Source organism: Cryptomeria japonica, chromosome 4, assembly GCF_030272615.1.
Source record: "Cryptomeria japonica chromosome 4, Sugi_1.0, whole genome shotgun sequence".
In the NCBI taxonomy this organism is placed as follows: Eukaryota; Viridiplantae; Streptophyta; class Pinopsida; order Cupressales; family Cupressaceae; genus Cryptomeria; species Cryptomeria japonica.
The window spans coordinates 585,936,437-585,963,492 of NC_081408.1; the positions used below are offsets into that span (position 1 = coordinate 585,936,437).

At 34.2% G+C, this 27,056-nt stretch overlaps 2 protein-coding genes across 2 annotated transcripts; one reads left to right on the forward strand and one right to left on the reverse strand.

Moving 5' to 3' along the window:
* Positions 1 to 9,064: 9,064 nt before the first annotated feature.
* On the reverse strand, positions 9,065 to 10,566 carry LOC131076251 (cytochrome P450 750A1-like). Its single transcript, XM_058013327.1, has 2 exons — positions 9,790 to 10,566; positions 9,065 to 9,676 (listed from the first exon to the last, which is right to left on the reverse strand). The coding sequence occupies exons 1-2, from the start codon at positions 10,564 to 10,566 to the stop codon at positions 9,065 to 9,067; spliced, it is 1,389 nt and encodes a 462-aa protein (XP_057869310.1).
* Positions 10,567 to 19,075: 8,509 nt separating this feature from the next.
* On the forward strand, positions 19,076 to 20,762 carry LOC131076252 (cytochrome P450 750A1-like). The gene is made up of 2 exons (XM_058013328.2): positions 19,076 to 20,056; positions 20,151 to 20,762. Exons 1-2 carry the CDS (start codon positions 19,076 to 19,078, stop codon positions 20,760 to 20,762), a joined length of 1,593 nt encoding a protein of 530 aa, XP_057869311.1.
* Positions 20,763 to 27,056: the final 6,294 nt, after the last annotated feature.

The following is a 27,056-nucleotide window of genomic DNA, read 5'->3' on the forward strand; positions in this document are numbered from 1 at the left end:
GTTGCAAATCAGCCCAATACTAGTAATTGTGTTCCTACACTGATGGATGTTGATGCTGATGAAGATGGGGATGAAGAAGAAAAGCAAGAAGAATCAGTTAAGAACATACCTAAGTATGTCAAACTCAATCATGATCCAAAGTAGATCATAGGAGACAAAGATGTAGGAATTCTTACAAGAAGAAAGGTCAGAGAAATCTCATGTATGATCTCTGAATTTGAGCCTAAATCATTCAAAGAGGCACATAAAGATGAAGACTGGATCAAGGTAATGGAGGAGGAACTTGACCAGATAGAGAAGAATGGTACATGGTCTTTGGTACCCAGACTGAAGCATAAAAATGTCATTGGAACCAAATGGGTTTTCAGAAACAAGCTAAATGAGGATGGCACAGTGGTAAGGAACAAAGCCAGACTAGTGTGTAAAGGATATGCCCAAGAAGAAGGAGAAGATTATGGAGAAACCTTTGCTCCAATAGCAAGATTGGAAGGAGTGCGTACGCTTCTTGTATATGCAGCTTTTAAAGGATAAAAGGTATATCAAATGGATGTAAAATTTGCATTCCTAAATGGAATACTTGAAGAGGACGTGTACATAGAACAACCAAATGGGTTTTCCCTATCAGAAGACAGTGACATGGTGTGTAGGCTACATAAAGCCTTATATGGACTAAAGTAGGCACCTAGAGAATGGTATGAACACTTGCACTCCCATCTTGTGAAGATTAGATTTGAAAGAACAAGTGAAGATAGCAATATCTATTTGAAATCAGAAGGAGGTCAGATTCTAATCTATGAAGTATTTGTTGATGACATCATCTTTGCAGGAGATAACAAGATGAGTCATGATTTTGCAAATGAGATGAAAAAGGAGTTTCAGATGTCACTCATAGGGGAAATTAATTTCTTCATTGGACTACAGATCCAACAAATGAAAGAAGGAATCTTTATTACTCAGTCCAAGTATGTCAGAGAAGTGTTGAAGACCTTTGGCATGGAAGACAGTAAATTGGTTGGTACACCAATGGTGACTGGTTGTAAATTATCAAAAGAGGATGACTCGGCATTGGTAAATGAGAAGGATTACCAATCAATGATTGGTAAGTTGCATTATCTAGTGCATAGCAGACTGGACATTGCACATGCAGTGGGTATTACCACTTGGTTTTAGCAAAGCCCAAGAGAATCCCACTTGGTAGCAGTCAAACAGATTCTTAGATATCTAAAGGGAACGGTTGACTATGGGTTATGGTATCCAAACAATAATGATTTCAACCTGAAAGTGTTCACAGATGCTGATTGGGCTGGTAATGTAGATGACCGGAAGAGCACAACTAGTGGTGCATTCTTCCTTGGTGGTAGACTGGTCTCATGGATGAGTAAAAAGCAGAGTTGTATCTCTCGGTCTATAGCCGAAGCGGAGTATGTTGCATCTTTTATGAACTGCACCCAAACTATTTTGATGAAGCATGTATTAAATGGCTTCAAAGTTCTTGTATCTAAACCGGTAAGCATATTTTGTGACCATACAAGTGCAATTAACATTTCCAAGAATCCGGTTTTGCATGCGAGAACCAAACACTTTGAGCTCAAGTATCATTTCTTGAGGCAGAAGGTTTAGAACAAGGAGGTTAAGTTGGAACATGTTTCCAGTAAGGAGCAGTCAGAAGACATATTCACCAAGCCTCTACCGAAAGCTATATTGACATATTTGAGAGGTGAATCAGGGGTGCTACCCCTTCAAGAGGTGAACTTAAAGTATGTGCTCCACATAATTCAGGTATTGCAGTGTCCAATATTTTTTAGGATTGATGTGTTGAAGGATGCTACTCCTCAGGGGGAGCAGCATAGTGGAATAGGAAAACTTGTGCCTCCACTTTGGCATTGTTGTCAAAGGAGGAGAAGATGTGAAGCAGAGAAGATATCTGCAGCAGAAGATGTGATTCTAGGTAATATCTTTGTATATTGCCATCAATGCTAAAGGGGGAGATTGTTGGCATTTGTGCAGAGTATGTTGACATGATGATATTATGTTGTTATTAATATCAATATATAGGTGAGTGAACCGGCAATATGCTGGAAAGTGAACCGGTATAATGTGGTGAACCGGTATATGTGCAAAAAAGTGAGTAGGTATATTGAAGCTAAGCAGCTGGCAAAGAGAACCGGTATAGCGGTATAAACTGGTATATGAGCAATAGGTGAAGCAGTATGTTTGTCCAAATGAACCGGTATGATGGAATGTGAACCGGCATATGGAATGTTTTCTATTAAGGGTTAATATGGTATGACTACTGGTTGGTAGTCTTAGCTTAAGGGTTTCCGGATGAAGTGTTCCAAGCCTTTGTGATTCAACCAGTGACATTGTGTGATGAGCTAGCATTGTAATCAAGATCAAATCCTGTTGCCACGTCAGCCTTGTGCATGTGAAGGATCTTGCATGAAGGAGATTGATCCTATCTACCTCCGGAATGTGCGAAGTCCCTGTAAATGGTGGAGAATGTGTGATGGGTTATCGCCACGATGAAACGGTAAAGAACAAACGATGGAGAATATCTTGAGATCTGTTCAAGACCATTGTATTCAAATGCAAAGTGTTCAATGGCCAGGATTGAACCATCTAAATTGCTTAACCTAAATGTTTAGGGTTTAGGGTTTATGCTATTGACCTATCTGTTTCCTATAATGTTGATGTTGTGTTTCATACTAAGGTTGTTGGCAAATGGTGTGTGTGTGTATCTAGTGTAGAGATACGTGATTCTTGCCAGACCAAATGAGATAAGAGGATTGATTCCTACATAGTGTCTGTGTAGAAGGAAGGAACTTAAGTGGATCTGCATTAGGCATTGAGTGCTATTATCAGATCATTGTAATACCTATTGATCTTTAACCACTTCAATAGTTGGAAAATCCCTTAATCGGGTGGCTTTAACCAACTTGTTGTAAATCCTTTAACAGGGTGACTCAAACTCATTGAGTTCTTGAAATCCTCTAACAAGGTAACCTCTAATAGGGTTTAACCCTTAACTGGGTATTTAGCCATCCCTTAACCGGGTGATCTCTAACAAGATCGGTTCATAGCAGAACCTATTGTAACAGTCTTTAACTAGACTAGGCTCCTAATAGAGCGGACTTCTAAAGAGTTTAAAAGAAGCTTGTGGGTATTCATCCCCACTGTGGTTTTTCCCAGTTGGGTTTCCACATGAAAAATCTATGTGTCGTGTGTAGTATTTTTCATGTGATGATCTAAGTGATTTGTGTCTGAAGGTAAATCATGGTGAGCTAGTTATTATTATATTTTTGATGATAGATTACCTATTCATGCATAAGGTTGAAATGGAAGTGTAGTATTAAGTTGAGTGGAAAGCTAAGTGATTAACCGGTTAATGCTTGTCACAGTCATTCTTAGCTTTATCGGTTCCACTCTGTTTCAGACCGGTGTTACTGTCTATCAAACATTTACAGTGTTTGCAATCAAACCGGTTCAGGAAAAGTTTTTGTGACTGTACTGATTCACCCCGCCCCTCTCGGTACCAGTTTGGTACTTATTGTTCATCATTGAGTTATCAATAAGTACAGAGATACCAAAAAATACTTCTTACAAAACCAATCAACAAGGATTATAAACTTTACATAAACTTGATCATTATATTTTCTCCTTGACCTTTAGGTAAAGCTCAATTTTCCACAACATAACTATTTTCTACATGTTTATTATTTACAACAACATAGATATTTACTATGAGGGGCATTGGGGGATGTCCAAAATGAGTTAGAAGGAAGTTGATAGAATTATAAATCTTTGTTATGTGTTAAAACTTCTAAGAGCCTATTTCTTTATAGTGAATAGAAAGGGAATTTTCTATGAACGTTTCATTCTAAAACTAGAAACCACTCTTAATGGTTTTAAAATTAGAGATATAGAACCTAATTCTTCTTTAAGAAATCATCTATAAAAGATCCCCAATCCAATTTTACCAGAGAAAAAAATATATATATTTAATGGCATCATAATTGTATGGCCTAGAATGTAGTCTATTTTGACAAAATCAAATGTAATATAAAATAAGAGATCATAAGACTGCAACAAATCCATACATTTTGATAAAAAGAAGAAAACTATCTAGTTTAAAATACCACTAGAGTTAGTCTTGTTGTTCTAATTAAATGAAGAAGGAGGGACCCAAACCATTACATAGATGCTAAAGTGAAGAAACCTAGGGTCTCATGAGGAGTGAGATCCCTAAACCATAGTGTTAGATACCAAAAAAAGAACAGAACCCAAGAGACTTAGAACCAAACACCACAAAGCCCAAAGATGATACTAGACTATACTAAGCCAACAAAGTAGAAAACCAAGAAACACACCCCCACTGAAGGCATGAACTGATGGCCTACCTCATGAGGGTCTTCTTAATTTTCCAATCATGGATCATCACTTTCACTTTGTCAAAGAAGTAGAGCCTCTTGTTCAAACATTTACTTGATGAAATAGCAGGAGACTCCAGGGAAGCTTTCACCCTAGAGACCGAGGGGAAGAATCCAAACGACGTTTCTTTCTTTCTTGCCTCCTCTCGATTTCTTCCTAAATGGCTTGTAGAGATGGAATATTCTTCTTGGACATTTCATATCTTTTTGTTATTCCTCCTAAAATGCTCCAACAATGTGTAGATGTGATGATTTGTCCTTGTTTATTCTACACAATCTAAAGTGGATGCACAAAAAGGCCTTTGTAATATGCTACCTTCAACATCTTATACCTCCCTCTACCTTTATTAATTCCTTGATGAATTAAGGGCATCATTCTCTTTTTGAAGGAACCAAGAGGTTAGGGAAATATGTTTAGAAAATAGGGGGATTCTTTAGTATGCCATGAAGGCACATGTTATAACCTAGGTTCACTAAATGAAGCCCCCATGAGCACAACTCATATAGAACATCCTTTAGAAGCAGATAATTCTCAGAGTTTCACATCAATACACATACAATTGCCTAAAAATAGCGTTATGTCCCCAATATGTGAAATATACATTGGCTTCTGAGAAAATAAGAACACATAACATAAAATGGAAATTAAAGGGAAGATTTAATGATTTTTAAATAAGAGGCATCTGAAATATCATAACACCGTACATACCAGTGCCTATCCTAAGGTAATAGAGTCAACATTTCCTAAATTTAACAATCCCACAATCAATTCCCAAATAAAAATGCCTTATATGATTATTTAAAATATCCCACCATGAATCATACTTATGAGATCTATGTTATTTTATCATCCATTACAACTCATAGCAAGTATTTAATCTTTTCCTTTAAAAGAACCTTAACTATGCAATTGCAATTGTAAAAGTGGCATGTTTTGTTGTTACCTACCATTGTTTGAATTGTGAAGTGCAATCTCCTCTGTCCATATATTTTAGACCTTATGTTACAACCTATTTTTTGTTTATGGGTTGTCCTATAACTGTTATTTTATTATTAAGTTTAGGCTTAATTTATTTTATATAATAATATTTTAAACAATTAATTTTTTTTTCATAATTGTCTATATAAAAATGAAATCATACATATAATTAGGTCACAAGATCATGGCTAGAGGGTACAAATAGCTTATATAAGGGTACAAAAACCTTATATAAGTAGTATAAGTATTGTGATATTGAAGAACTCTACTTAAATTTAAGGATTATTAGATAACCTTAATTAAGTTTAACCCTCCTAAGTGTGGTGGCTCCAAAGAGTTCCATCATATAAAAATCCCCACCCATGCTCCACTAAAGAAATGAATGAGTTAATCCAAAATAAGGTTTATGTTACATCAACCATAGCTACTCTCTGACACCCTCTCTTTCTTACACTAAATGGGAAAATATCAAACAACACTCTGTCTCTCACAATATAAATATTTTTGCCACAAGGATGGGCCTCTTCTAGAGGATCTTCCCACAAGGATGGGCCTCTTCTAGAGGATCTTCCCACAAGAATGGATCTCTTCCAATAGCCCAAGTGGAGGATTTTTTAGTATCTATTATTTGGTTGTATTAGAATCAAGTCATGCAAAAAGAATAACATTTTTTGGTTTCAAAAGAAAGAAATTATTTTTAAAACTTAAAATTGCATCTCATTTTTTAATTATAAACAATTAAAAAAATCTTTATCAATAATTGTACAAAGATAATATTTTTATTGATAAACAATTTTTGTCCATAAATAATAAAAGCAATTTAATATATTGAACTTATTTTAAATGAAATTAAACAACACAAGAAGGATTTTTAATGGAAACTCTCTATATTTAGAAATGTAATTTATTCTTTATCACAACATGAAGGCGATGGCGAGCGGGAAAGGAAGGCGAGTGGCTAGGGTTTTAGTATAGATAGAGGACTAGTTAGGGGAAGGTGAAGATGATGGAGAGGGGGATGATCTCCCCTCTTTTCCCTCTATCCATGCTTTGTTCTCTATATGGTGTGTGGCGGATCAGGGTTCTGGTTCATTTGCAAAGCTATTGAACAACAGTTTTGGTGGATTTGCTGAGGATTCAATGGATGTGGTTGGACATTTTTGGGGTGGAAAATTCTTGAGTGGACATTGGAGTGAACACCCCTATGACAACCCTTGTTGTTTTTGATGCCCCTACCTTTGTTTTTGGTTGTGTGGAGATATCTATTTCAATCGAAGTAGGTGAAGGAGAAATGTTTGTGGTGTTGATCATTGTCTGGATGCCTGTTGCTTTGGTGGGTCTGCGACTTTCTCCTTATTTTGACCCTAGTGCTAAGTTGAGTGGTTGTTGTGTCGGTCGTTGCTTCTACTGTTGGATTTTTGTGTCTGATGGTGGGGGTTTGGTGAGAAGTCACTAGTTTTGGTTCTCATTTTGATGAGGCCCTATCTTAGAAGGTTGGGTTTTTGGTTTATATGGACCGTGGCTATCGTGGATCATGGTTGTTTGTGGGTATGATGGATGACTGTGTTTTGCCCAGTTTTTGGCTCTTCATTGGCTCTTTTTTTTGGGGGTTTATTTTCTTTCTTATCCTTTCCTTTTGCTTTCCTCCTCATGGGTAGTTTGTCAAGTCTATTTAGGTGACCGCAACTCTTATTGAGGTGGATTTGTGTTTATCTTTTCTTCCCGAGAGTAGATGCAGGAGGAAGTTTTGGGTGGTTTCTTTCCTTCAAAGATCCATGTGGTTTCTTTCTTTTATGGTTTTGGATTCCATGTTAAAACCCATATTTTTAGGTTTGGGGAGCTCGCTAAAACCCCATGGGGTGAATTATTTTGAACTTGAGCTTGTTATGTTAGCCCCTGGTTTTTTTTTCCAGTTGAAGGTCAAGGGAGCCTTTCTAAAACCCTTATCTTGTGAGATTTCACGATCTGATATTCCTTGCTATTCTTTGATTATTCTAAGATCCTTAATCAAGGAGAGATCTCCTCTCCTTATCTCTACTAGCTCCATGGCATGGTGTGTTATGAGTGGTTATCTGCATATTGGGGTTTCTCCGGTTTTTACTAATGAGGTGACCCCATCTTCTATGGAGGTGGAGATGGATGTGGCTGGAGGAGACCTATCTCCTATCAAGGTGGTGTCAGATACTTGTTATGATGCCTGGAAGATTATTTCTTTCATGAGCGCTAATGCTGCTAGTTTTGGGTGCCTTGGTAAAACCCTGTTAGGTTGTGGGAGCCTCCTAAAACCCACTCTCAAGGTTGAGGGATCCTGGAAAAACCTTAGGATTTTTTCTTTTTTCATGGGCAAGCTAGATGCTGGAAGTTTTCAAGCACCCAGTTTGTCCAGTTCTTGTTTTTGGTTAGGTGCATCTTACTGTTGATGGCCTGAAGATTCTATTACAGGTTAAGGGTGCTTGGGAAAACCCTATTGTTTGGCTGAGGGTTCCTATCAAACTCTCTTTCTCTATGTCTCAGATATATAAATTTGTTTAGATCAGAGGCTTGGGCCAACAAGGTCTATATTGGTTTTATTTTGTAGTATGGTTGGCATTGGTTTGGCTGAGGCTATTGCTTGCAACTTATTCTGCCACTAGTTCTCTAATGTTTAATCCTTCTTGCTTGTTTGTGGTTGTGCTCTTGTTTATCATTGTTGAATTTATCTAGAGCGTCCCGTTGGTGGTTTTGGATCCTTGAAAAATCTGAGGGTTTCAAGTCCCTTCAAAACATGTTGTACAAGGTTTCTGGTCCCCTGAAAACGTGTTTATCCTAAGCAAACACTTTAATATTTAATTATTATTTAAATAAAAATTTTTATTGTTTTCAAATTGAATGTCACTTTTTTATGGAGGTTTGTCCACAAATTCATTTTTATTGATAAACAATTTTAGATTGTAAATAATAAAAATGATATAATATAACGTATTGAACTTGTTTTATATGAAGTAAATAACACAAGAAGGATTTTTAAAGGAAACTCTCTATATTTAGAAATGTAATTTATTCTTTATCACAACATTAATATTTAATTATTATTTAAATAATAATTTTTAAATTATTATTTTCAAATTGAATATCACTTTTTTTATGGAAGTTTGTTGACAAATTCATTTTTGCTATTCCATATAGGAGTACGAGCTTTTAAGCATAACCGCTTTGGCTAAGAGTAGGGACATCCATTTTGCCAAATTCACCTAGGGCACAATCCAATGGCATCCTTTTTTGACTTCACCAACAGACCAAAGACCAATTGACTTTAAAATTAAATAAATAGAATGTCATTTTTAAATTATAAATTAAAAAAAAAATTATCATTAACTACAAAGATAATATTTATATTGATAAACAAAATGGATGGTCTTACACCTGAAATAAACACAAAACAATAATACAACGAGATTTGAAAATAATAACAACAAAAATATATTCATAATAAAGTATCATAGTTATCTATGATGAAAAGAAATCATACACATAATTAGGTCACTAAGAGTCTGAAGATGGATTCTTCTCAGCTTATACATTATTAGGTCACAAGAGTACGAAGATGGAATCTTCTCACTAGAGGGCATGAACAGCTTATATAACTAGTATCACTAATATTGAAGCACTCTACTTAAATTCAAGGGCAGGTAAATAGCCTTAAGGAAGGACGAGCCAGAAGGTGAACACTCCTGGGCGTGCTGGCTCCAAAGACTTCCGTCATATCCAGATCTCCTTCCACGCTCCACTCAAAGCAATGAATCAGCTGAGCCAATACAAGATTTACGGTTACATCAGCCAAGGCTGCCCCTGGACATCCTCTCCTTCCTGTTCCAAATGGCAACATATCAAAATACTCTTTGTCTCTCACAACATCAATATTTTTACCCATAAATCTCTCTGGCTTGAATTCCAGAGGATCTTCCCACAAGGATGGGTCTCTTCCAATATCCCAAGCATTGACGATGAGCCTGGTTCTCTGAGGAATGAAGTATCCCCCAACTGCACAATCTTGTGTGGATTCGTGCGGAAGAAGCAAGGGTAACGCCGGATATAACCTCAGCGTCTCCTTCACCACACACTGCTCGTACTCCATGCTTCCTATGTCACGCTCACTTACAGTCCTCTCTCTGCCGACCACTGATTCTATTTCCTCTTGCATTTTCTTGGCCACGCTGGGGTTTCTAAGAATCTCACTCATTGCCCATTCTAACGTAGTAGACGTCGTTTCAACTCCACCCAAGAACATATCCTGTAGAATTTATACAGCCCTGTTAGATCAAGCTCAAAAAAAAACAGAACTTCCAACAAACTTGAAAGAAGTAATATAAAGGATTTTATTTTAGATAAAAAGTGAATACATACAAAAACAATGGCTTCAATGTTTTCCCTTGTGATTGCCCTTCCATCGAGGCTGTCCATTTCTAAGAGCACGTCAATGAGGCCTTCAGCTGCAACCTTCTCCTTCCCCTTCTCCTTGTCCTTGTGCAACTTTATCCTACGCTGCTGGTGTTCCTCTATTATTTTCTTTATCACTAGGGCGATTGAATTGTGTACCTTTTTCAGCCGCCGTTTCACGCCTTGCAAGTCCATCCAGTCTAAGTAAGGAATGAAATCCCCGATATTGACAGCTCCTACCGTAGCTGTCACCTCTGATGCCATCTTCTTTATCTCTTCGCCATTTACACCCATTTGAGATTCACTCCGAGAAGAAAGTTTAGTACCAGATAGCATCCGCCACATCACTTCCTGCGCAAACGATGAAAACAAGTTGGTGAGATTTACAAGTTTCTCACCCTGCCTAGAAATCTCCCACACTGAACGAACAGTGAGAAGCATTTCTTCCTCTCGTACACAACTGAAAGACTCGATCCTTTTAGCATTCAGCAATTCCGCCACGCACAGCTTCCTCATGTGCCTCCAGTAAGGCCCGTAAGGAGCCAATGCAATGTCCTTGTAATTATAAGCAAGGTATTTCCCCGCAGCACAAAGAGGTCGGCTTGCAAAGACTAAATCGTGGGTTTTCAAGAACTCTTTTGCCATGGCAGATGAAGAAACCACAACAGTACGAACAGATCCCAATTTCAACATCATAATGGGCCCATATTTATTCCTTGGTTCAGATTTCCAATAATGGGCCATGCAAACGGTCCCGGGGGCAATCTCAATCCCAATGTATTCTTCGTTTGCACGCTAAATCTATGCAAAACCCACGAGAAAATTACCAGTGAACACATTGTAGCTATTGCTGGAGCATAAGCACCATCTCTTGTTATACTTATTGAGTCCAAAGGTGAAGCCATATTGAGCAAAGATGTGGGAAAGTGTTTCTGTGTTCTCCATTTTATAATTGAGCAAAGCTGGAGGATATTCTTTCTGCGTCTCCAATTTTGTTCGCCTCTCTTTTGTCAAGAACACGTGCTTCGAACAGCTGGGACGTTCTTTTCCTTTTGGACAATATTTTTTTCTGGTTTGATTTGACTTTTATGTACCAATGAATTTTCTATTTAATAATATCATTTAGTAGTAGTATTTTATTTATTGATTATTGAACATGATTAAAAAAATTCAATGGAAAGATCTTGGGAAGGATCTTTATAGACTTCACTTTAATAAGGTCAATTCATATGAAATTTTGTATTGTTTTTATATTGTTTATTGTTTACAGTGTCTTTATAAATTATAGAAGTAGGTAACTAGAGGACATGAGAGTATATATATTTAATAGTAGTAATATTAATTGTAAGATCAAATAAGAAAAAAAATACACATGTTTCATAAGATGATGAAAAATATAGTTTTAAATTTAAGAGCATCTAGATAGACTAAGTTAAAAGGTCTCTTTTTACACTACTTTTTTATATAGAAATTTTACATTGGAAAAAATGTAATATAATTTCTTCTATTTTTTAAATTTAAATAATATTTCTTTAAAATATCTTATTTTAATTAAATTAATATAAAATATTTTAACAATTTTATCATTATTATTTTTCATATATTCTAATAAAAAGATTATTTTATTAAAGAAATTATTTAAATTTCTTTTTTAACATTTTCATTGTCAGATAAAAACTAAATAATTTGCACAAAGTTATACAAACTTGTTTCACTATTGTATTGTCCTCTCAGATTGTGCAGGCACTAGACCTGAATAGTGAAACAAGGTTGAAGTGTAATATTTCTCACAACTATTTGCTAACGGTGTATCCATTTATCTTAAATATCTAAGTGTGCATCTATCAAGTTGGAATAGGGTTGAGGATGTACCAATGTATTTTTTGACATGCTCATATGGTCTCTATGTATTCATATGTGTTCTATAATAAATAATTCATTTTAGATTTGCTCTAGATTTGGGGGATAATTTTTATTTCAACTTTATTACCACCTTTTTGGACAGCCAATTGTGTTTCTTTTTGTTTTTATTAGTTTATTGAAAGGGGAAATCTATTTTCAATGGAGAAGAGTGTTTGGATGTTGTTGTTAGTTCAAATATTTAAGGACAATTTGTTGTTTGTCAATCAACACAATATGGAGACTAAGGCCTCCTTCAAATTAGGTTTGAAAAAAGTCGCAACTATAGTTAAGGAATAGGGGTCTTGTGGATATAGGTATATGAACTAATTTACATAATTGATTGTTGTTGACATGTAATAGTCCAAGTCCAAAATCTCACACATTACTCCAGATGAAATGGCAAGCTATGCATTACCCAGTGTAGACATATCTAATCTCAATGGCTATCCACATGCCATCTCCAATGAGGACTAATGGGAAAGAAATATGTCATATTTTGAGTTTCTATGTTATCTCTTATGTCCATTTCCATTGTCTTCCAATTAGCCTTCTTATCACTAATTGCCATAAAAAAAGAGAAAATATTTAATACATTTAAAAGGATAAAAAATACCTTGTATTATCAAATTGCAACAGAACTAATCTATTTTGTTGGTTAGTAAAAAGATCAATTTAAGGAGAAGAATTGGTGATAAGGATGCACTTGCTAGTTGTGTGGAGGAGAGGACCAAAGATCTTCCTGTCTCCTAAATTTATCTTTTGTTATGAAAATGTTGTTTTATATTTGTTGCCAGTCGCCAAAATTTTATGTTAACAATTACATTGTAGTTTGTAAAGGACGACATTGTAGTTTGTATCAAGTTTTTCTTAAATGATTAAAAATTCTTATGTGATCAACCCAACATGGAAACAATTTCTTTGTTTCATCACCTAGTGGATTGAGGAGACAAGGATCACTTTTTAGAATGCTAGTGATTTCTATGATTTTTGTTGCTTCATTAATGTGTGTATTCATGTTGCACTTTATATTACATTGTGCTTCTTATTTATATTATTGATTGAGTTGAGTTATTTATGCATTAATTGTGAGTATGGTTTGGTGTTTTTTTTTAATAATTTGATCATGAAATACTAGATTATTTACTAATTCATCCAATAGTACTTTGTCATACTAAGATTCTTAGATTGGATTATACTAAAACTATGGATGTACATTGTGGATCATCATAGATTGTTTTTTTTCAAGTGTAATAAATTATTGTTGTTCTTGTAGTAGTTCTATCATATAAGTAAGAATAGAGATCTTAAACCATATTTTCACTTTTAAGGCTCCTGTGATTTTTAGGGGTGTTTCATTATTTCCTGACTTTCTATTTTCATCCCTTAAGCATATATCTGTGATGCTTTTTACAAGTTTTAATCCCTAGATTGACATAGGTACACATTGAATTTACATATCACAATTGTAGTCATAATATTTAAGTTAACTTTTTTACCTTTGTCCCAATAAGCACATATCACAATCCTCTAGTGGATCAATCAAGAACAACACTATTAAGTTAGTCAATTGAATAGTGACGACATTTTCACTTCTAACATTTTGCCTATTGAAACTCAATCCTCGAGACACTAGAATTTGGTACACCACGAGAAATTTTTATTTGGTTCAAAAACAAATTTCATAACACTGGATTGCGATAGAATGTGGAGCATAACAAATCTCCAATGTAAACACATTGTTTTTGGAATAGACCTCAGAACATTTTGTAAACCCTTTTTGGATCACCTTAATTAGTAGTAGTATATGCAAGATGATAAAAAAAATTTTACAATAGATATCATCAACACAAATTGTTACTATGCTTTCATGTCCTAAAACTCAAATTCATAGACATAGATATGACAATAATTGCATTCTTTTAGGTACCTTGACATCAATTATAGAACTGACCAACACCTTTGACACTAACAACCTTTTCTAAACATTATCAAACTTTATGTTATTCTTACTTGATTCTTCCATATAGAGAGAATCACTTATAGCATCTTCTTTAGTAAAGTATCACTATTCCATGTCATTGGATTAAATCTTAATAGACAATAGGGAGGAAGACTTTTGTTTATTGATTATTGTCCCTTCTTCACCAATGTTTGGTGAAAGTCTCTATTCTACCAAAATTCAAGTTTGAATATTCTCAAGAGTACATATTTTGATGATTTATGCTCTAGTATAAGGGATCTAAAAGTATTTTTCATTCATAAAATACATTTTTTGGTTTTTGGGCTAACTTTAGATAATAATTATTATATTATATCAACAAGAACATAATTATAATCCTAAATTAATGATCCTAAGGAAGAGCTTAATTTCACAACCCACTTAACTGACTTGCTTGATCATTTGTTAAAAATATCCATGTACATGTTACCAATTTTCTCTCTTATGTGGTTAAGGAGCCATAAATACATTATCCTAGTAAAATTATTAGTTCTTGGAAGATATCCCTTGACCAAAGCTTAATAAAGATTTTATAGGTTTATATTTGTAGAGGGTTTCCTTGACAAGCTACTTGTCTAGATTAAAACTTGGATAGTAGCTCTAAGTTATAATCCTAATCTCACCATGAAGCATGAACCCCTTCTTAGGATTATTAAGCTCTTGTCTCTATCCTCCATTGTTTGAAAGGCGGACTCTAAAATTCCAAAGGCCAAGAAAAAGAGTACCGTGTCAAGGGAAATCAAGATAAATCCTAAGTTCTTAGTTTATTGTCGTTATACAAATTACTTGGATCTCTCCTTTGAGCTCTATTTTATTTTATTTTGCATTGGAAATTTTACCAATTATTTCTTTGAAACTCTTTTATGTTGATTGGATTTAACCCTTCTAATATGATTTTTTCACATCTTTCATCATATCTTCTAGATTTTATCATTTTGTCTTATCAAATTTATATAAACTTAATATTAATTTGAATAAAATAATAAACAATTAAATATAAACCTTGACATTTTTTTTATTATCAATTTGATTTTAAAATCTAACCTCTATCATAGAAATTAATATTATTCTTCCTCTTACTAGAAGATCTCACTAGAATTATTTAATTTGATGGATTTGTTTTTTCCTCATGAATTTTTTCACATCTTTATTTTTGTGCTGTATTTTTTTTCATTTCCTCTTAAAATTTATATCAAAATAATATTAATTTATGTCACATTATTATTAATTATTGGACAAGATATTAAAAGAACACATTTATTATCACTCTAAGACATAAACTATCACATATAATATATCATGCAATTGCATATAATAGGCTCTAGTCAGGGACTCACTAAATTGTGGGTTTACTCCTTAACAAGTTGCTTTTCTAGATTAAATCTTGGATGCTAGGTTCAAAGATATATTCCTAATCTCACCATGAACAATGGACCCCTTGTTAGGATCTTGTCTCTATCCTCCATCATTTGAAAGGCATTATCTTAAAAACCAATGGCCAAAAAGAAATACTAGATCAAGGGAAATCAAGAAAAATTCTTACAGTTCTTAGTTTCTTATTGTTACACAAAATACTTCATTGTCTCCTTTGAGCTATAGTTTATTGTATTGTGCACTGAAAAAGCCTACATATATCGTATTTCCTTATTTCTAATCTCTTTTATGTTGATTGGATTTAGCTCAAAGATATATTCCTAATCTCACCATGAACAATGGACCCCTTGTTAGGATCTTGTCTCTATCCTCCATCATTTGAAAGGCATTATCTGAAAAACCAATGGCCAAAAAGAAATACTAGATCAAGGGAAATCAAGAAAAAATCTTATGTTCTTAGTTTCTTATTGTTACACAAAATAATTTGTTGTCTCCTTTGAGCTATAGTTTATTGTATTGTGCACTGAAAAAGCCTACATATATCGTATTTCCTTCTTTCCAATCTCTTTTATGTTGATTGGATTTAGCTTTTCTCCATAAAAAAAATTTCACATCTTTCATTAGATCTTCTACATTTTGTCACTTTCTCTTAAGATTGATATCGAATAAATATTAATTTAAAAATGCATTAAACAATTAAATAAAAATATTGTCAATTTCCTGATAAAAAAGTTGATTATGAAATCTCACATAAATAAATCATTAAAATAGATAATTATTCTTTCACTTATAAAAAGAGCTCACTAGATTTATTTAGTTCTTGTTGGTCTTTCTAGATTAGATTGTGTTTATTATTTGCTTCAATGCTTTGGATCACACTTTGTAATCCATCATGAAGATGTTCGAGAGTTCAAGGGTTAGATTTATTTAATTAGATTGAATATCATTTTTTTCTCATATGATTTTTTTCACATTTTTTGCCACATCTTTTACTTTTTGTCATTTTCTCTTAAGATTGATATCAATAAAAAACAAATTCATTGTTTTTATAATAAAATATTTAATACACATATAATGATGCATTCTTATTTATAAAAAGAATAATATAAATAATTATAACATAAAAAATGTAATGATGCATTCTTATTTATAGAAAAATAATAATATAAATAATTATACCATAAAAAATAATTCTAATAATACGTCAAACAATTAAAATTAAAAAACTTGTCATTTGAATATAATATTCTTCCATTTATTGGAATAGGTGACTAAAGAGTTTAAATAACTATTATCACGAATATACATTATAGGAGTTATCGACTAAAGGAAATAGAGAGCATTTGAAAAATGATCCAAAGGCTTCCGTCATATTCAAATCGGATCTCCAATATTTATATAATGTAATGATGCATTCTTATTTATAAAAAGAATAATATAAATAATTATACCATAAAAAATAATTCTAATAATATGTCAAACAATTAAAATTAAAAAACTTGTCATTTGAATATAATATTCTTCCATTTATTGGAATAGGTGACTAAAGAGTTTAAATAACTATTATCACGAATATACATTATAGGAGTGATCGACTAAAGGAAATAGAGAGCATTTGAAAAATGATCCTAAGGCTTCCGTCATATTCAAATCGGATCTCCAATATCTATATAATGTCATTTCTTTCGTCATTATTATTTTTTTAATGTTATTTTATATTAATATAAATTAAAAAAATCATTTGATAAGATGCATTGGTTATATATGACAATAAATATTCCAGTGGCCTAAAGGATGGTGTATATCCTTGGAGAGAATGGTGGTCCATACAATGTTGCCTCTTGTCATTGCATATTATTATTATATATTATATATTATTGTTTCATTATTGATTTTCAATAGTTATACAAAACTTAAAAAAATCATGTGAATGGGAAAGGTAATGGTGAGTATTGTTCTTTGAGTATACATCACTTTCTTCAAAATATAAATAAGATTCAAAAATATCTCCTAGAATCATTTAAATAAGAAAAATTAATATATATTTAATTTAAAATTATTATGATAGTTATCATTAAACTTTTCTTTTGGTATGTAATTATTTTAAAATTATTTAAACATTAAATATGTTATATTTATTATGTTGATTTATCACATTTAGGAGCAACTTTTTGTCTTGTGGGAAATGTTGGAATAAATTGATATGACATAATTTATATTTCACAATTATTTTAAAATTATTTAAACATTAAACATGCTATATTTATTGTGTTGATTTATCACATTTAGGAGCAACTTTTGTCTTGTGGGAAATGTTGGAATAAATTGATATGACATAATTTCTATTTCACAATTATTTTAAAATTATTTAAACATTAAATATGTTATATTTATTGTGTTGATTTATCACATTTAGGAGCAACTTCTTGGCCTATGGGAAATGTTGGAATAAATTGATATGACATAATTTCTATTTCTTTACAGTTTATTTCAAATAAAATGGTTTTTAATTATATTATCATATTAGTGATATAATTTATATTATTATATTAGTGGTATATTTTAATATCAAGAGTTTGTTTGTTTGATTTTTTTTTATATTTAAGAATTAATTTTTATTTCTAACTAATTATATTCTTTAGTTTGATTTTGCAACATAAATCATTTTCAATTTTTTAAATTTTAAATTTTAAAATAGGTTCATATCACCCCTCCCAACTTCTTGTTGTGGGTTGACTTAAGTTTGAAACATTTTCAATTGTACTCAAGAGTGTTGTATAAAAAGATAACATCATTCAAAATATAGATCCCCCTATTAAGACTAAGGGATTGGGAGTTCTACATCTTACAAATCCTATGTCTATATGAATTATTTAGTGTTTGTAATATTTAAAAAATAATGTACTCCCATGAAAAAGTATGTCCCACTTGATGAAATCTTAAATTTTCATTGTTAGCACTCTCTATCTTGGGTGATTAATCTTGTGACTTATAAGAAGTCAATGAATATGAGGTTACTAGGTAGCGTGCGACTAGAATCTTTGAGTGACTATTGTTAGTTATGTTTAAGAATAGATATCACACATACATGGAGTGCTTGGAAGTTACTTAGATTCCTATTGGTCTTAGGGCTCAACCAATTAGCTAATAAGTTACAATATAATCTTAGAGAAGTTACTCTTTGAAAGATGCACATAGATTGTACTTGGATTATTTAGTCCAAATATTGGTTAATGGTTTTGGTATCAAACCATTAAGGATTTCTTAGGTCTCATTTGCAATATGTTCAAGGATCTCAATATGAAGATTTTATGGTCAACTTTATAAACAATTATGATACTAGATTTTCTCTAGATTCAAAATATAGCTCCCTTATGAAGCACTACAACTCCTATTGTATTGAATCTAGTTTTGGAGTAGTAAAACATTTGGGTGTGCTTTAGAGCTAGGTCCATTTCTTTGCCAAGTTTTAACATGTTATATTATATGTTGTCTGTTTATTTCTCTTCTCCCACTTTTAGCTTTTAGTTGTGTCATTGTTAAATTCCTAAAATTATTAAAGGGCTAGTTAACTAACATTGTTCTCGTATTTAGACCAACACACGATACTATTGCGTCAATTCAATTCAAATTTTTTAATTAATTTAGCCAATCAATGCATAAAATTAACAATCTAAACATCAATTCTATAATCTTCCATTGAATTTCTTATTTAATAATTCGAAAAAAACATTTATCTCCTTCTATTTTAGCTGTAAAATTTAAATTTCTGTTTAAAAAATGCATATTTTTGTATATTCACTTTTAAGACAAATATGTATTCATTCCCCAATTTAAAAAAAAAAAGAAGAAAGAAAGAAAGAAAGAAAGAGAGAGAGAAGAGAAAGACAAAAGAAAGAAAAAGAAAAAAGAAAATAAAAATGCCAACACTAGTATAAATTGGAGACACAGAAAGGACTTCCTATATCTTTGCTCAATATGGCTTCTACGGGCTTTCCTGAATCTTCGGACTCACTAATTATAGCTAGAGGCGGTGCTTATGCTCCAGCAACAGCTACACTGTGTTCACTCATAATTTTCTTGTGGGTTTTGCTTAGATTTAGCGTGAAAAGGAAGAATACACTGGGATCGAGATTACCCCCAGGACCGTTTTCATGGCCTATTATAGGAAATCTGAACCAACTGAGAAAGCTTCCTCATCGCGATCTTCATGCACTTGCTAAGAAATATGGGCCCATTATGATGTTGAAATTGGGTTCTGTTCCCACTGTTGTGGTTTCCTCTTCTGCCATGGCAAAGGAGTTCTTGAAAACCCACGATTTAGTTTTTGCAAGCCGACCTCTTTGTGCTGCGGGGAAATACCTTGCTTATAATTACAAGGACATGGCGTTTGCTCCTTATGGGCCTTATTGGAGGCACATAAGGAAGCTGTGCGTGGCAGAATTGCTGAATACCAGAAGGATCGATTCCTTCAGATACGTACGAGAGGAAGAAATGCTTGTCATTGTTCGTTCAGTGTGGGAGATGTCTGGGCAGGGTAGGAAGCCTGTTAATGTCACCAACTTGTTTTCATCGTTTGGGCAGGCTGTTATGTGGCGAATCCTTTCCTGTACCAAAATTTCATTTCACGGTGATACTCATCTGGGTGGTCATGGCGAAGAGATAAAGAAGATGGCTGCAGAGGCGGCAGCTACGATAGGACTTATCAATATCGGAGACTTCATTCCTTACTTAGACTGGATGGACTTGCAAGGAGTGAAGAGGCGCATGAAAAAGGTACACGAGTCCTTCGACCAAGTGGTAAGTAAAATAGTAGAGGAGCACCAGCAGCGCAAGGCGAAGTTGCAGGAGGAGTTGGAACAAGACTCTGATACGAAGGATATCATTGACCTTCTCTTGGAAATGGAGAGCCTTGATGGAATGCCAATCACAAAAGAAAACATCAAAGCCATTGTTTTTGTAAGTATTCTCTTCTTATTCAAAATACAATCCCCGTTGTTTATCTTTTTCTATTTAACTGGTAGTTTTGAAAAAAAATGTATAAATTTTACAGGGTATGTACTTGGCTGGAATTGAGACGACGACTACTACGTCAGATTGGGCAATGAGTGAGATTATTAGACACCCTAGAGTGGCCAAGAAAATGCGAGAGGAAATCGATTCAGTTGTAGGCAGAGAGAGGGTTGTAAGTGAGCGTAATATAGCAAGCATGGAGTACGTGCAGTGTGTGTTGAAGGAGACACTGAGGTTATATCCAGCGGCACCGTTCCTGCTTCCACACGAATCGACCCAAGATTGTACAGTTGGGGGATACTTCATTCCTGAGAGAACCAGGCTCATGAACAATGCTTGGGCTATCGGAAGAGACCCATCCTTGTGGGAAGATCCTCTGGAATTCAGGCCGGAGAGATTTCTGGGTAAAAATATTGATTTTGTGAGAGACATAGAGTATTTTGATATGTTGCCATTTGGAGTAGGAAGGAGAGGATGCCCAGGGGTACCCATGGCTAGTGTAACCGTTAACCTTATGTTGGCTCAGCTCGTTCACTGTTTTGAGTGGACCGTGGAAGGAGATTTGGATATGACAGAAGTCTTTGGAGGTACCACGCCCAGGAGGGATGAACTTCTCGCCTGTCCTGCCCTGAGGCTGTCTACCTGCCCTTAATCTTCATACTCTCCTGACCTAATTATATGTATATATGCATGATCTCTTTATTGTATAGATAATTATGAAGATTTGTTATTACGTTGTTTAAAATTTTAGTTAAGGTTCATCTTCATATTTTCGTGATCTAATTATATGTATGACTTCTTTATTGTATAGATAATTATGAAACTTTGTTATTAATTTGTTTAAAATATTAGTGAAGATTCTATCTTAATATTCTCGTGATCTAATTATATGTATGATTTCTTTATTGTATAGATAATTAGAAAGCTTTGTTATCAAGTTGTTTAAAATATTAGTGATACCAATTATATAAGCTCTTCATACCCTCTAGTGAGCTTTACAATATGAAGATTCCATCGTCATACTCTCATAACCTAATTATATGTATGATTTCATTTTCATATAGATAATTATGAAGCTTTGTTATCAAGTTGTTTAAAATATTAGTGATACCAATTATATAAGTTCTTCATATCCTCTAGTGAGCTCTAAATATGCAGATTTCATCTTCATACACTCGTGATCTAATTATGTGTATGATTTCATTTTCATATAGATATAATTATAAAGATTGTTTACTTGTCTAAAAACACTTCTTATTTTATTTAATTTCATCTAAAAGAAGTTCACTATTTTATTTAACAATATTAGTGCCAATGTTGATACCAAATATATTCCAAACTTCTTTAGCAAATAGACAATTAAAAAAATGTGATTAATGGATTTGGGTAGTTTGCAGAAGGAATAGATGTTGGTCTCTCCATTAGGCTTCTTGGTAGGGAGTTTCTAGAGGATGAGATGCCAAAAGAAATATCTTTTTTTTTGTTTGGTTCAATTGGCCTGAACCATAGGGTATCAAACACTTTCTGCCAAAAGAGTGCATCTTGGTTCATATTCCAATAGGCATTAACATGAGACAAAACAATGTCATCATTTGCAAGGAATTTGTGTATGGATTTGGCTTTAGTGGTAGGTAAAAAAGATCCATCACGCCACCTTTAAGAAACACATCTGGAGTTGTTCACAATGCATGGTTTCAGAAGAATAAGAGGGGCGCATGCCTCCCTAAGAACTATATATGTCTTCTTGTGGGTAATGGGCACATCATATTCATGAATAACTTCATTCCAACTAAGTGTCCTTTGATTATGTTTATGATAATGTGATTGGTTGCCAGTTCTTGATTAGTGATCTATCACCTTCTTTAGGGATCAACTTAATGAGTCCTTTATTTATTTCATCTCCTAGGGACCCCCTATTTATTTCCTCCTTGTACACTGAAATAAAATCCTCACATATCAAGTCAATACAGTTCTTTTAGAATTCAATCCATAACCCATTAGGCCCATGCGCTTTATCATTGTTGAGTGTCAAAATGGACCCCTTAATCTCCTCCAAGGAAAGTTTTCTATTGAGCATTTCAGAGTCTTCTCTACTAGTTTTCTTCGGTATAATGTCACTGATATATGCTGTCACCATTTCCTTGTTGAGGTCATTATCTTCTGAAGAAAATAACCGTTGAACTTAGCAAAATCCTTAAAAATATATGTTTTCTCCATAATGCTTTCACCATTCTCCCAAATGTTGTCGATGTTGTCTTCAACTTCCTTATTTTTTAGAAGATAGAAGAAGTACTTGGATCCCTTATCTCCATGCTCCAAACAATTTTTTCTAGCTTTAGTCCTTGCTCCTTGAATCCTCACATTTTGTATTTTTCTAAGTGTATCTTTGGCTTGACATAGGGTGTCCATAGCACTAGAGCTTGAGATGAGCCTCAATGTCTTCCTTTTCCCTCAAGAGCTTGAGATGAGCCTCAGTTTCCTCCCTCCTATAGTCCTTATCTTTTTTCTTCCCCAACATTTGAAATAGTATCTTCTAGCTATTTACATTTTGGTTCGAGCCATCAATGGAACTATTATGTTTAATGATTTGCTTATTAAGCTATCTTATAATATAGACAACCTATTTCATCTCTTCTTCACTGAACACATTGGTTTTGAGAGAAAATGCTTCATTCTTATTATGAAGCCTTCGAGGGGGGTCACTATGGGAAACCATAGTTTGGACAGGATGGTGATCAAAGAGGGTATAAGGGGTGACTCTTACACTACTACCACCAGGGTCCTTCTTGGTCCTGAAAAAATCCTTATTGAGATAGAATCTATCCAATCTGCTATATTTTCTCTTATTCCCTTGCTGGAAGTTGCACCATATAAACCAGATAGCTTGGGTATCTTTATTTCTTCCTACCAAGGGATCCATGAATCTAAGTTTACTTAACATCCTATTCCAGAAAAATATTTCATCTGCTTTCTACTCAAACTAATTTACTCTAGCCTTATCAATAGGGCTCTCTACCATGTTAAAGTCCCCCCTGAGGATCCACAAAATCTATTCAAGATGATAGATCCATTTCTAGAGATCAATTATTTTCTTATGATCATTGGATGCATATATAGTATACCCCAAACTCCAACTCTTTATATTTCAATGTTACCCACACAAGCCTATTGCAAGGTGAACAACCCCATCTAGAAACAAATTTGCTCCATCTATTACTCAATAGAATGGTTGCTCCACCTTACCTTTATCATGTTTAGTGGTGAAGCATTTTGCTTCCCTCCAAATACATTTTAAATTGATGCCTAGCCAATAATCAACAACTTTTAACTCTTGAAGGAGGATGTCAATATGCTTATAACTTTTTAAAAATCTTCTCACAGCATACTTTCTATCTAGGGACTCAAGCCCCCTTACATTACATGACGTAAGTTTCAATTCTATAGAAAACTACAGAGCAATTTCTATGGGTGTCTTGAAGCTATCATAGAATTTGGGCAATTGACCTTTAGGAGCCTTTAGCTCTTGTACAGAAGTAGAGGATCCACTAGGTCTCCCCGCTCTCCTCTTAAATTCAAAGATCTTATCACCCCCCAAATGGGAAGTGTTATTTTTATTCTTTTTAAATTAGGCTTTCTGATTCCCTTCTTTCATTTTTGCCTTCCTAATCCCATATTCCTTCATGGCTTCCTCAACAAGGTCCTTATTGGGATCTCCCTTGAAAGGGACTATAGCCCATTTGATGGCCTTATCATCCACATCCTCTCGAGCACTTCACTACTAGTGATAAGTTCAATGCTCTTGCTGGGCACTTCTAAATCTCTCCTGAACATCTGGCCAAGTTTGAAGGAGGCGGGGAGTACCATGGGGAATTTGGGTCAAAGATCTACCTTGATAATAATCTACAAATTCATGGGTCTTCTTGCCAACATTAAACGGCCTTATCAAGCTCATCAAATACTTTACCACTTTCTCTATCTGAGCTTACATAGGAGTCCAATCCTGACACATCCCATTTAGGCTTTGTCTGTTATCCAAAAGGGTTAGGAGAATTACTCGAAAGGGAATTGATCCTATCACTGGTAGGGGAGTCTAGGAGAGTCTGAGTCGACTCTCCATCCTTCATATTATCATAGTTATTATTCATCTTTATACTAGAATCAATGATATTTTGAACCCTTAGTATGGTATCAGTCGAATTCTTTAATTTCCCAATAATGAGCTATTGTGCATTGAGTGTTTTGTGCTTAGGGGGGTTGGTATTCTCACGAGAGGGTGGATCTCTGGGACCTGAGGGGTTGATAGGGGGATGAATGTTCGCAAGAGAAAGTTGGATTTTCTAATTTCAACACTAAAAACATCAATTTTATTAATCAAAAAGTTATTAGAATTGAATTTGATGGAACAACAAAGTGGTCAGAATGAACAACCAAGGGAGGCATTCATAGAGTATCATTATTCAAAACAATAGAAATGGGGTTAATAATAGAACCATTAGTAGTCGTAGGCATGTGGGGGGCATTAATAGAATTAGGTTTAGTGGCATTAATAGAATCAAGTTTAGGGTTATTAACAAAATTAGGTTTAGGGTTACTTCCTTTCACAGTATTTTTAAGCAAGGGGAAGTGATGGAGAGCCCCAAGGAACAAAGACTTCTCACACAAACTCACTCTACAAGACCCTCAATTCAGGTCTCAACATTCATAGTCTTGGAAAACCCTTTTGACAACATGTCATGACACTTCTACACTTCCCTTTGTTCAATGGAGCCCATATTGATACCTAAACAGCTCATTGAGATGCAACTTCTCACATCAAGTCTCTCCTTGACACCAACTCTCATGTAGTCACCAATGACCAATTTGGATTATGACACATCCACCATTGCAGAGAAAGTATGGACCCTATATAAAATCTTGTCCAACCCTAGAGATGTTGACCACAACCAAGACAACACACCCTGTTGTTTGTACAGGTTCAAATCCAAGTGACTTGTTGTCTACAAGACACCTATTCCTTGTAGCACTGTTTTGAACTTTTAAGAAACAAATTAGAAATCATCCTAATGATACCACAAACTCTTGAAACATTTTTATTCCTCCATTGGTGACACAAAACACTTCCAAAAATCAGACCCCAACTCTTGCATTGACTAAGTCAAACACTGCTACTACAAGAGGCCTAATAGTGCTTTTAGGCAACTTTTACAAAGAAAGAACACACCAATGGATTGATCCAATGACAAAAATAGATGGGAAAGGTTTACACACATCCCAAAACACCAAATCCACCATTATATAAAGTCCACCACTCTTGGTTCTGTTGTTGCACGATTTTTAACAGTCAAAATCGACTAGTCACATGAGGATGCCTAGCTTAGAGCTTGATCCCAAAATCCCCCAGTTCAATGGCCCACTTAGAAAATTTGGAAATATTAAAATAAATTGTCTCCCCTACCATTCCCCATATTTTGAGCCAATTTGGCCAGAGGAGGGGTTAAGAAAGCGTTTCCTCGGAAACCTTGGTTTTGGAGGGTTTTCAGACCGCCTGTCACAAAAATGCAAATATCTCACTTGTTTATCAGTAATTTCCTACCAAATCAAATAAAAATGAACATCAAAACATATTCCTATTCAATTAAATGATTTATTCTGCACATGGAGTCCGTACAAGGCACTGTTATAGTAAATTTTTGAGTGTTTTATTGAATCTGATCACTATTTACATCCACAACTTCATCAAAATTCATCAATCCTTTCTCCTTGAACTCCAAGTACTTAAGAAATTTTTCTCCTACCTCCCCAACCAAATCCAACTGAAATTTTAATTAGGTAGCCATTCGAGGGAGATTAGTTACAAATTGACAACAAAAGTTGTCATCCAAACTTGACAACTTTACACAAACTTGACAATCTATGACTTTTGCCTATGTAACCTATTAAGACACACCATAAACATTGCAAATAGGCCACATCTAAGCCAAAATACAATTCTTGCCTCATTTAGGCATTTTAGATGTCATTTGACCATGGTTGACCAAATACTTGTCCTAAGAAACTCACACTACAAAATGGCATCAAAGCCTTACATGGCTAATCAAAACAAAATGAATGGTCTTGAAAGACCTTATTACAACTCAAAAAAATTCAAGTAACATACAAACACTTATAAAAGCCTTCATTACTCAAATGGTCTTCAAAGCCTACAAGGTTGTCCTACACCATACTCCCTGGGGGCATAGAAAACTCAAGTCTCTTGAGGAATGAGGTTTGTAGCACAATGTCCATGATTTTTAATATCATCTCTTAACATCCACATGGAATATTCATTAGGTAGGCCACTCCATTTTAAAAGATACTCCTTATAAGTCTTCTTTCTAGTCTTCTTGACCACCTTGGTGTCCAAGATGCTCTCCAACCTCAATGGTTGGCTAGGTGGTAGATCTATGACCCAACCTTCATCTACTTTTGATTTCAAACCTGCAACATCACCTTTGTAAGAAAATAAATCTAAAACATTGAAAATGGGTGATATTCCTAAGCCTTGAGGAAGTTCAATCTCATAGGCATTAGGACCAAACTCATGTACAATCCTACAAGGATCGATCTTCTTCATGAGCAACCTTGTTGGTTGCCCCTTAGGAAGTCTCTCTTTCTTCAAGTGTGCCATCACCAAGTCTCCTACCTTATATTGCACATCTCTCTTCTTCTCATTTTCTTTCTCTTTGTACTTTTCAGTGTTCTTGTGAAGAGTTGCTCTCACCTTCTCATGAATGTCTTTCATGGCCAATGAAAAATCCTCACCTTGAACAATTCTTCTTTCCAATCCATGAAAATCCCTTAATTAAAGGATACCTCTTGGATGAATCCCATAGACCACCTCAAAAGGACTTCTTCATGTGCTTCTATTGACAGAAGGGTAAGTACACAAAGATGGTGGTCAAAAAGG